Source organism: Pteronotus mesoamericanus, unplaced genomic scaffold, assembly GCF_021234165.1.
Source record: "Pteronotus mesoamericanus isolate MK-2021 breed Mesoamerican mustached bat unplaced genomic scaffold, CSHL_Meso_final contig_74, whole genome shotgun sequence".
Taxonomy (NCBI): domain Eukaryota; kingdom Metazoa; phylum Chordata; class Mammalia; order Chiroptera; family Mormoopidae; genus Pteronotus; species Pteronotus mesoamericanus.
In genome coordinates this window covers 31,160,001-31,172,463 of record NW_026555247.1, presented here as the reverse complement: position 1 = coordinate 31,172,463, position 12,463 = coordinate 31,160,001, and the positions used below count along the sequence as shown (strand labels likewise).

Sequence of the window (12,463 nt, the reverse complement as noted above, 5' to 3'; positions counted from 1 at the left end):
GGGAGATCAGAGTCAGACTGTGAATGCAAGTAACAGCCAATGGTTGACTTCCTTTTTGTATGTCACTTGGCAGCGATGAGACTGATGGCGATTTTTTTTTTTTAACGTGGGTGAGAGTTCAGAGTCCTGGGAAGAGCCGTAGACGCTGTTATTGTGCTTCCTCATACAGTTGACTTGTGTTGATTTCTTGAGGCCACTACAGCTGTTCCAGGTGCCAGCTTCAGGAACTGTATACATGGCCGTCGGACTTCGATGAAAAAGGTAATCAGAGGAGAGGTGATCCACACAAAATCTTGCTGCTGATCACGAGGATGTCATAGGGAAGTCAGATTCTTGCAGAAGGCAATAGAGCCAAAGGATACTATATGCACATGAATGGATACTCCCTTGTTACCGGTACCAGAAGATATTTATAAATTATCACTGCTCTACTCCCTCATCTTCCCATCAAAGATTCAAATTAGTTTTGGACTGTCTGGAAATACAGGGCTAAAATAGCCAGATTGTATTCTGATGAAATTACCTTCTGCTTTTTTGGGAGGTTGTTGCTCTTGGGTTAGTCACATTATTTTATTTGAAGTTTCATTTGGAAGACAGTTTGGGAGAATTTCTAGTCTCCCTCAAGACTTCCCTCCCATTCCTCTGTTTGCAAAGAGCTTTCCCCAAAGGCGAAAAGAGCGAGTTGCCATCTTGAGCAGTGAATTGTATGTTTAGTGAACACCAAATGGTCTCAAAGTTACCCAGGAATTTTCAATATATCTAGTTGCTTTTAAATACTATTTATTCCCCTAACCATTTGTCCAGGATACCAGTAGGATGACCAACTTTTGACAACCCTAAAAGCAGAGAAGGAAGCTTGGAAATAGAATACCATTTGTCTGGTAATTAGAGTGTATCTCCTAAGATTTCGGGAGAATGCTGATTAACCTTTCTGTTCCCACATTCTCACATAAAATTAGCACACCTTTTAAATTATTATCTAGTATTTAAACACATATTTTTTTGAGTCTTCTTAGTGCAACAGGTTCTGTAGAGAGTAAAAGTGTGTTATAGATTTCTGAAAAACTTCATTTTTCTTACATTTTAAATGTTCTGTTTGTGCAAAATTTCGAGAATCACCATAAGGGCTTCTTTGCATTTTTAATTTAGTAACTAACATATGAATAAATTTGCATATTAATTAGTTGCAGATTAAATCATGCATACATAATTGCCTCCTTACTGTGTTTAATGTTTGTCAAAATCTCCAGCCTGGTTTGATGGATGTCGTATGAAAGATTACAATTTGATGTACCCTTGGAAGTATTTACACCAATAATGCAAGATTCTTAATAGCAGAATTCTCTAGTTATATACAGTTACTAATAAACATGTAAGATAGGTACATGTCCCTTTGACTAAAATTTTTTTCTTTGCACCAAATCATTTACTATTCATAATCATTAATGCATCTCCTAATTATGCAGCATATGTCTGTTAACCCTTTCATTGCTGGCCTTCAAGTGGTAGCTTTTTTCTTTTTTTGCCCCTTAAAGGAAGCAAATTATGTGATAGTGTTTTGAAATTATTGCATTGCCTTTTACTTATTTTTTTTTTGCTAGTATATGGACACACCTCCTTTGCCACTTACTTTAATATACAGTTGAGAATTAATATGATCACTTTGTATTTTCCAGTTAAAGACCAAGAAATGACCCATGTTCACACGCTTTGTAGCTGACAGGCTTTTGCCTCTTTTATTAATGCTGAAAAGAATCCAGACACTCCTGATACTTCATATTAAATGGTAAAAATATATATATGTGAGTGCATATATATGTATAATATATTTTTCATAATACAGTTGTATACATACACATATTTAGGAGGGTAACTGTAAAGCAAATAAAATTACTTAAATTGTATTTTATTCCATTTGAGTATTGCAATGCATTTAATATATTATCATCAACTAAAAGGATGGATGTGATTTCTTTTTTGTGCTAAGATTTGGATCTCTGCAGCAGAAACTGACTAGAGAATAGATGCTCTTGATATGACATGGTTAAAAAATACATATGCCAATAAGTATTCTTTTTAATTAATTCCTCAGGTATTTAATTTTTTTTAAGTTTTATTTTACTCATGTAAAGAGTACACCAACTGGCATATTTTTTTCTATTTTGATGTCTAAGCTGCTTATCACACTGTATTACCCTGCATTAATGAGTATTCCTACTGTGCAAAATTCTATCAAAAATGATGGTGTGAATGTCATTTTTAATTGGAAGTTTATACAGTCAAATTTATAGTACACAACAAAAAATATGTACATAGTTCTGCTCCAAGCCTTTTTTAGGCTATTGATCTTTTTGGTTTAAGTATACATTTTTATCAGTCTTATTTAAAATTTAGTTCGAGAATCTGGACAAGTATTACTGTGTTTGTATTAACACCAGTTTGGTGGAAAGAGGGAAACTAAGGCACAGGGCGATTATACTGGCTTGTAATTGTAAGAGGAGCAAATGCAGGAATTACCAAGTCTAATTTCAGGGATCCCTTTTAAACATGAAAACTTGCTAACCAATATTTATTTCCCCCAGAAGTTATATTAGCTATATAAATTAGTTATATTAGTTATATTTCTATTTTAATTGTTCAATGCCTTGCATTTATATGTCTAGTAAAAAAGACAAAGGTTAAAATGTGCCCAAGACAGAAAAGGCTGGTTTCCTTTATTTGATGCTTACAAAGGAGAAATAATACATCATGGTCTTCTACCTCAGGATCATTCCTTTTTATTTTCTAATCACAAGGCACAATGAACTACTCATTGATTTAGCAAGAGAGTCTTTTGCAGCACACAATATTGCATTAAATTATTTAGCAAAGAAAAAAATGAAATGAAAGCTGCAAAACTTATGAAAGGGTGAAAACAGTCAGACCTGAAACATCATATTTATCCACAGCCATTGTGCCTAGGTAATTCAGGGCATATGGTATGTAAATGATTGGGGAGACCCTTGCCAAATCTGCACGCGACGGGATAAATTAAGGACAGGTTTCCCTGGGTGTCAGTCCCACAGTTGTGGCCACACTCTCTCCGCGCCGATGTGTTCGTTCTGTTCTTGTCTTTCAGCAAGCGCATCCCACAGCATTCAGTGGCTAAATCTGGTCCTCTTCCGACTTCTCAGACATTATTTTTAATTCCTAAGAATTGATTTTGTAATTAAATTTAAGACATAGTACCAGTTTGCCAAAACTTCCTTCTACCCCTATACTTGAAAAGTAAGATCTGAATATCTTATCAGTTTATATTTGGATGTTAATCCATTTAAATGGCTGTCTTTGACAATGGAAATTGTGTGCCTCTTAGCCACTGAAGAAAGGTGTTACTAAGTTGTGACTTTTAGAATTAAGATGTTTTCTTGAACAGGCAGTGAGTTCTTTTGAACAGTTAATAATTTTAGTTCCAAGTAAGCCCAGTCATAATTTATGCATTCAACTTGGTAACTCAAATTACTAGTATCAATTATTTTTAAAATTAGTTTGAACTTCTAGAAAAGTAAAGGCCCTGTCTACTTCTTCCATTTGAAATTCCTTTTAAGTATCCAGAGTTACAGTATTTCCTTTTATTTTAGACAGATTTATTCTCTAGGCTTAGTATCTGAGCCCATCATTTTTAATACTTGAAGGATCATTTTGATTTACCTTGGAACTACGGAATCGGAGATTTTCACTAGATACAGTGGCAGATCTTTTTTTCTATGATAAATCATCAAAATATACTAAAGAGTGCATTTACTCTTTAGACTCAATTCTAAATACAAGACTTAGTGTTAATAGTAGAAGTTGATTCAGGGTATTTTAAAGTATGTGAAATATGATTTAGGATATTACATTGTTTTTATTATTAAGAATAATGCTTTTATGAAACCAAGCTGCTATTTGTTTTTAAAGATAACGCTCTTAATATTATGGTTTTATTTGAATTGAGTTTAGACCCTGTCTTGACTATTACCATTTCATTTATGAAACACAAATAGCATGCTAGTTATTCTATGGAAAATGAAATTAAGTTCAGTCCTTTTCCATTGCTGTGTAAACTGGGTAAAGGCAAGGGGAAAATAAATACCCTCAAGATCAACATAAATCAATACCACTCGACACAGACCCAGTGTAAGAGACACGCAAGTGCTCGTGGTTTTGGAGGCGTGTATGTGATTATTACGCATTTCGTAGCTTGTGAACTTGGACAAAGTTTTGAGGTGATTATTCTATGACTATCCCTTGGTTCAGTGAAACTGCTTTGCACAGCTGTGCTCCCAACTCAACAGAGAGCAGAAACAGTGTTCGCTGGAGAATAAGCTCAGCCAGGCTTCCAACTTTACTAGGAACTTGCAGTCTTGAAAGAATAGCCATGGGGATGTAAAGCACAGCATAGGAAATGGGGTCGCCAAAGAATTTACACACATGGCCCGTGGACATGAACAACGGCGGGGGTTGCCTGAGGGATGGGGGGCTGGCCTGGAGGAAGCAAAGAGGAAAACTCAGGACAACTGTCACAGCGTAATCACTGAAATACAATGGGAAAAAAAAAGAAAACAACAAACTGGATACTCACAGTTGAGATTAGAGAGTCCAGATTAAATGTATCACACAGTAGGGCATGGACCGAATTTACTTACATGGCACAAGCACCTCAAATGCCAGCGTGTTAAGCGTTGTAGTCACTTACTGATATTTTTGATTTTATATGTCAGTCATTGGACCACATTTAAAACAAAGCACTTTATTCAAAGAAGTGAAGGTGTATTGGGAAAAGTGGAGATAAGTTGAGGGCTGTTTTTTGTTTTTCTTTACTGTTGCATTTCTGGGGTCAAGAGTCATTGATAATGAATATAAAACACCTCAAGAACTGAAAGTCTGTTTTCATGCACTGTATGATTCAAAATGACTTAGCAGTTTTAATTTTTTTAGGAAGAAGAAATTAAAAGAGAGATATATGCAATTTGCATCTCTGCAGACAACTCTGTGTAGAAAATTTAAAATTCTGGCAATTTTCTTACAAACATCTGAAAATTGGATATTTTAAAGGAAACCCAGATAGATTCTTAACTATTGCATTGCTACCAGGTGTCTCTGTGATGCTATCAATAAGTCAGGAAACTTATAAAAGATATAAACAACTAAAATAAGTTATTTTAATATTGCTCTCAGACAGTATTTCTTCTTATTTAAGGATCTTGAAAGTATATTAACTGTTATTATGCTTAGTAAATTTTAGGTAAACCTGGCACATTAAACTTGTTTCATAAAAAGATATGGCTTCTGCATATACAGATCTCAAGCATATTTCAAACCAGTCTTTACAAAATGTTACTGCCTTTCTTTTAGAATTCTAGTCAACAGAATTCCATTCATCACATTAATGTATATTACAGAGGTAACTGGAACAGGGAGTATAATTTCCATCAGATTGTCAGAGGGGGTCTGCAGTTCCCCAATGGTTAAAGAGCCCTCATATCAGCCAGAACTTGTGTGTGGGTGGGGGGTGAGGGGGGAGATTGATGATCTTATATCATCACATACTCATTTAACATTCAGTCAGATTAAGGCTCAAGTGTCAAATTTTAAAATTCAGCAAATATTTATTGCACACCTACTCTATGCCAGGCATCCCACAGGGTGCAAAGCAGTGGACCAAAGTTCCTGCCATTGTGAAAATTTATGTAAAGATATTCATGGCTACAAGTAGTTGTCCAAGCAAGAGTTCATTTTATGGAGCCAGTACTGCTGATCCACCTGGTGGACTAATAAATAGTAGAAACTATGACCCTTAAAAATCCAACAATTGATGCAATCACACTGCCTATGATAACAATAATATATAATAAAGAAATGAAATCAATTGCAGGATTTACTGTAATAGTAGTTGTTTCTTTGTTATCAGCATATTTTCCTTAACAGGGAAACAAAATAACATCTTTTTTTAAAGTTTTTTTTTTCCTGCAGTGCCCCAAATCCAGTTAAATGGAATATGTCGGAAAGGACAACAAAAAATGTTAAATATGTGGAAATGCCATGGAAAGCACCTGCTTCTTTGTTTTGTTTTTCTCCACGTCATTAGGAAGTACTGTCTGGCCGTAGAAGCATATGTTGTCCCTCCAAGAAAATGTTTATAAAATTGAAGATTAACTAAGCAGGCGGGGATCCTACCAAGGCAAATTAAAGAATACATGAGACAAACAGAAGTCTGCATCACATAAGCTGAGTGGCAGAACAATCTCAGCTCAAAAGTGACCATGCATGTATCCATTTTTATATATTGTTGATACTGTTAATTCTTCCATTGAGGAAATAGACACACTATACAAGAGAAAGAAAGATAATTAGATTCTCCAAGTCCCCTCTTATAAAGTGTATATGTAAATGAATGTGCGGTCTGCCAGCCCAGCAGTAAAACTTGGTCCATCCCTAATCTTCGGCAAAGGCCAGGCTCGTTAAAAAAAATTAGAACATATGAAAAACTAGGAGAACAATTCATCATAGTATGAGTATGTGTGAGGGTTCTATCAATATAAAATAGCTATAGCTCTGTTTGAAAAATTTTGTCTAATAATATACTCATTTTTCCATTTCATGAAGGCGTGACTTACTCTTGAAGCTACAGCTGTTATAATGTGTTTTTCTGACTAGTCTGGACTCGATGGTTTCTGTCATTGTGGGAAGGAAGGAAATAAATCTCTTTTTTGTTCCTCATTCACTCAATGAGCAAAATGTGATTGAGCTTCTATTATGTACATACCCCATTGTGAGAGAGTGGAGCAGAGAAAGTTAAGTCATAATCTCTGCTCCTTAAACATGTATACTATGTGCGACAGTAAACTAGGTACATGATTTATTTAGCAACAGTTGATGGCATCAAACTCCAGTGGAGAGTTCTGTATCTGAAATGGTTCTAGTGTAGAAGTAACAACAGAACTGGACTGCGGAGACCTGAGAGGTTCAGGGCCAGTAGGTGAAGGTAGAGGCCATGGATCGGCGTGTGAGCTTCTGGCTAGCAGCTTCTCTGGATCTCTTCCCTGTAGTTGAGCTTTTGCTTGTTTCATTGCAGAAATGACTTTTGATTTTTCGTTGTATTTTCAAGGATTGGTTGTCCAGAGACATCATACTATAATTTAAAAAAAAAAGCAACAACAACACAGAATTGCAAAGATGGAAAAAAAATACTGTTATAATCACAATCTATCACCTATTTGAAACATTTCTTTTTAAAGAAACTGAGATTTGCATAAAATCAGAACTCACTCAGGCTTAGGGAGCTAGTCAGAACTTAAGCCAACATCTTAAATTCTGACATTAACATTATACCCCTTGTCTAGTAAGGCCAAGAGGACAAATGATGTGGAAGAAATTTTACCCCCACTTACTTAACTTGGTTCACGAATCAGAAACTTCACCTCTTTTGAAAGTCATTAAGATAACAAAAAAGACTATTTAATTTATTTTTAAAAATTTAAATAATTTTTTACTTTTTATTATAGTTGACATATGGTATTATACTAGTTTTAGATGTACACCACAGTGATTAGACATTATATCACTTATTTTACTTTTTCATGTTTAATAATTATCATAAAGTATAGTCGCTTGCCTAAATAATTGTACTAATAATGCTCTACAGAAATGTTTAACTCTGAGAAAGCCTAATGGGCACAATAATTTTTTAAGTATATTTATTTTTATTTCAAAAAGTATGTGAAGTTTATCAGTTAAAGATTAACGTTGCTAGCAAGTTGAAAGGACACTTCCCATGTACGAAGCGGGTATGGTGTGAGGACCTCTTCGTGTTTACTGAGTTTCTGTGCCCTCTTCTTGCCCACAACACGTTTTCTGTGTAGTGACACTGAGTAAGTAAGTGACCAAATCCCATAAGAAACATAACTGGCAGGCTCTGACCATATCATAGAAAACATGTCACCATCTGCAGTAAAGGAAATGTCCAACTGGTGATAAGGAAAGTTGACCTCTTTGGGGTTTTGATTTATATTAAGCAGTTTTTAGGTGGTTTTATGTTTAGAATGTATTTGATAATCCTGTTCAAAAAAGGCAAAATGCTGACATTTTGGGAAACAAATACCCTTGTCAAACCAATAGAGGCAATTTTCATGTCCACCATATTGGCAATTTGGTACTGTCTCATAGTAATGCTGGTCATGACTATGAAGCCATCCTTTTAAGTCAGTTTTTGCCCAATCCAGAATGAACGCAAATAAGACAGTTACTGCTATTTGACTTTTGGGCATTCCTCACCTATACCTGATTGAGTTGGTCTAATTTAGAAGCCAAAATATATCAATCAGTTTTTTTGTCAAACAGTACTAATGCTGATGACTTTATTTCAATTTTATTTAGTAAAAGGCCAGATTTTTCCTTAATTGCAACTTAAACCTTTTAAAACAATTTCTTACAGGTTATGCATGGAATTTGCAATAAACCTTTGTCTCTTAGTGGATGATGATGCAAAACTTGTCTCACCTTTCTTCTTGGTTTCTCTGTGCTTTTGGATAGGTTATAAGTGCTTATGATGAACAAAACAAAGAGATCATATACTTTTAAAACTAAGTAGTTAAAATTCGTGGTCATTTTGAGTTAAAGAATACAACATTTAGGTCAGGAATGGACCAATGACCAGCTTAAGCTTTAGACTATGGATTGACTTTGACGGATCTTACACTTCCCACTCCTTTCCCCTTGAAATGCCATCAGTGCTTTCTCAAAGTGACTGGTTTCCATTTCACAAAAAATATTTTGGGCAGAAACTTAATAAAACAGGAATTTCAAAAAGGCACTTCAATAATGGATGTACATAGGATGTTAATTTTATGTGGTCATTCATTTCCATTTTAAAATATATTTTTTCATTCTTTTTACTAACTTTTTATTCTAGGTGTTTATCAGAGATAGTCATTAAAGTATTTGAAACTTGTTTGTTCTCTCCTCAGCAATTTATTGTTCTACTTGCTCAAGGATATCAAACAATTACATGTAATCAACAGTTAGTAACCTCAGGAAATTGTTAGAATTCCCACCCCAAAGGGGGTTAACAAACACTAGACAATTATCCTATTTAGAATCAGAATGATTTTCATTGTGATATTACATTTCCCTTTGATCATTGAGCAATGCTTTGGGAAGCCCAGTGTTTATTCACAATTTTTAAAAAATTGTGTACATCCTGTGCCCAGATCCCAATCTGCTTCACCAGTCCACTTTGTCAAATGTTTCTCAAATGGAACCCTTGATCGAGACAAACAAACATACCCAGGATTTCCCCTTTTTCGGGAATTCATTTTTACACATGCATCAATTGGATGGAAAAAACAGTTGCTCTCTTATTTCATTCTGTTCAGGTGATTGTGGTGAGCCTGCTAGCTCTCTTCATCTAGGAAGTGCAGCAATCTGAGTCAACTTCCTCCATCTCTGTTTTTATATTGTCCAGTGTGATGCTTCCTCATTGTACCAAAATAGAAATGCTTTGTTTTTGTATCAGACTTGGAGACTGGCTATGGATTACACTGGGTTAGGGTAAAGGAATTCTTTTTTTTCTCTGAAAAACATTCCACTTACCCCAGGAGAAGGAGATGAATGCCCTGGGGAAAAGTAAGAAACCATAATAAAGTATTTTCTCCTTAACTAAAATATCTTAGTTATCAGAAGTATCACTTGCATTATCTTTTTCTAATTTCATTTGATATTTGAAGGATGTGGTAATAGAATAGATTTATGACTTTGGCAATTACAGACAAATCTTTGCATGAAATTGAGGAAGGAAAAGTGGACTTCACTTTGAGTCATGCATTGAGTTTCCATTACCATTGAACAGAAACATGTATATATTCTGGTCTTGCAACTTACTATTTCACTCTACCAGATCCCACATGCCAGATACATGTTCCCCAGTCAGCAGAGTAATGCCATATTATATCTCTGGCTTGTTGCATTTCAAATTAGGTTCATGTGGGCAGTAGCATACTCACTGTATTCTTTCCCACAGAAATAAGAAAATATATAGAAAAGTGGGAGAATGATTTAAAGAGACCAAACTGGATACAAGAATTTGGGAACCTATTTGTTGCATTTATTTTGCATGCTCCTTTATGTCACCAAAACAATATATGTCTGGGTGAGTTTTTATAATATCTCTTCTAAAGCAAGATGAGAAACTTCCTTTTTCTTTTGAAGAGAAATACTGCCACAGAAAGGTAGAAGTCAGATATTTATGGAACAAAAGTGTGATTAAAAAAATGGCCCGCATTGCTTACCTTAGTAATCAATGTGAATTACATTATAATCAATATGACAATAAGCCATCTGACAGGCCAGAAAGGAAATAAGTATTTGATCATCTGATAAACCATTTGGATGTCTACATTTGAACCCAGGTCACATAAAAGTAGCCAATTCAAGGTAACAATAGGAAGTTACTGATAAAACCACAAACAGAAATTAGATTTCACAGTCTATACTGATATTTTGATACTTCGATAAAAGCATCGTCTAAACCAAGCTTGTCTGTATTTGAATCATACAAACACGTAATGCTATTGTTCCTGATAATATCTAAGTGGTGCCAAGAGAATGAGCTTATGCCCCTGAGAAGACTGAGATGATTTGTGTTTTCTCTCAGTTCTTCATGTTATATGGGTTTACTTCAAATAAATACTTTGTTTATCTGACAAGTAAATTTGTATGAGAAGTATTTTCTCCAAGTATATATGTATTTTGGAAAAAATAGTTTAAGATAATTAGGATTCCAATGAAAGAAAATCAGTTTTTTAAAGTAAAAAGCTTATTAGGTTATTAAGAGGACATAGTTTACAATCTAAAGATCTCAATACAAAGAAATACAGGAGTGCACATATAGGAAGTTTGTTTGTGTTCACTCTTAGATTACAAGGCTATTCCAAGGTCTGGTCATCAGAAAAAGTTATTTTTACTCTGTGTGTGTGTGTGTGTGTGTGTGTGTGTGTGTGTGTGTGTGTGTCTGTCTGCCTGCATCCTTTGATAATCAAATATTTTATGACATTGTACTCAATAAAGGTTTTTGTCAGTTTAAGATAGATATTAAACCTAATCTCTCCTTAGATATAAGTTGTTACCATTTATTAATTTTTTGATATAGCAACCCCAGTATGTGCATTTACTAATTAAACACCAACATTAATTTAGCTTAGGAATTAAGTTTCTTGTTTATAGTGACTCCTACTGGAGAGTAAAAAACTCCAATTGTTTGCAATACTGCCTTTTTTCAGTGGATAAGGGTAGCTTAGATATCCTCCTTTCTCTGACTTGGGGAAATTTACTTTTCATTTATGTTTAAGTACGAGATCATAGACTTTGATACTAAAGCATCAACAGAAATTTCCAGTACATACATGCTGCTCATGCCAGTAGCAGTGTGTACTCCTAAGAGCTGTGTGATATGATAGCTTTGCATAGTAGTGAAAACTTTAGCATGGTGCTGTATTTTAACAAATTTTTCCCTTTAGTTGACTTCTGTTACCTAAGTCTATTTTAGGTGCAGACTGTTTTCCCACTGTTCTCTAGGGCACTCTTGCAGAGAGGAAACAAGAGGAGGGACTAGGAAGTGCTCTCTCATTTGTAACACGCCTCTCATGTATGCCTGAGAAGAAACGCTCACGTTAAGAAGAGGGAACTAAAACCCAAACCTGTAAGATGACTAATGCAGCCAATGTCGCACTGCTGTGGAGTAGCAAGTTTGTGATTCTCATGCAGATAGGTCTGACCCTCACGTTAAAGCCCTGGGCATTTGATAACTTTGCTCACATCATGATTCCTGTCTTAGTGACTTTGTGGTCTGTGGAATGTCATCTAAGGGTCTTTGTGCCTTAATTCTCTTACCATTAGAGTAGGAAGGATATACCTATCACCCAGTACTGTTATGAAGATTAAACAAGTTCAGGCAATTGTATGTATCTTAAATTGTATATCATATGCACATATCAGTTAACTATTTTATTGCCAATATTTTTTGATGAGATAGATATTTACCTAAGGTGGTTACTTAATTTATAGGTTTGCTTGTCCCCCTGATGTTATCACTGTATATCTGTGACTATCTCTGTTTTTGTTGGGGTATGAAATCTAGCTAACTGAGCTGTGATAGGCAAAGGGGAACAACATTATAGAAGTAAGGAAGTACTATATTAAAAAAATTAGGCGTTTAATGACTTAAACAGAAAGATGTAGTTTTCAACCTCTACCAAGTTATATTCTGGGGGGGAAATCATATTCCCTCCATGTGATCATTTATTCATTCAACTACTTTATTGAGTACCTGCCTTATTCTGGACAATGTGAAGGGTAAGCTGTGTGTGCATGTGTGTGTGTGTTTATTAGTCCTATTTTGACTTGCAGTTACTGCAAGTCATTATTCAGAAAAAAAGGGGGGGGAGCA

At 35.0% G+C, this 12,463-nt stretch overlaps 1 protein-coding gene across 16 annotated transcripts in view; it reads left to right on the top strand.

Annotated features, from left to right (window-relative positions):
- Window positions 1-12,463, top strand: part of TCF4 (transcription factor 4) — a 331,867-nt gene that overhangs the window by 224,615 nt on the left and 94,789 nt on the right. Inside the window, exon 1 of one of the 16 annotated variants that reach the window (XM_054583710.1) lies at window positions 190-261. The exons of the other annotated variants lie outside the window; for them this stretch is intronic. Within the exon in view, the coding sequence (XP_054439685.1) occupies window positions 253-261 (9 nt within the window). The 5' untranslated portion in view covers window positions 190-252. Of the gene's footprint in view, window positions 1-189; window positions 262-12,463 lie in introns of those variants that run through there. 16 annotated transcript variants of the gene reach the window in all.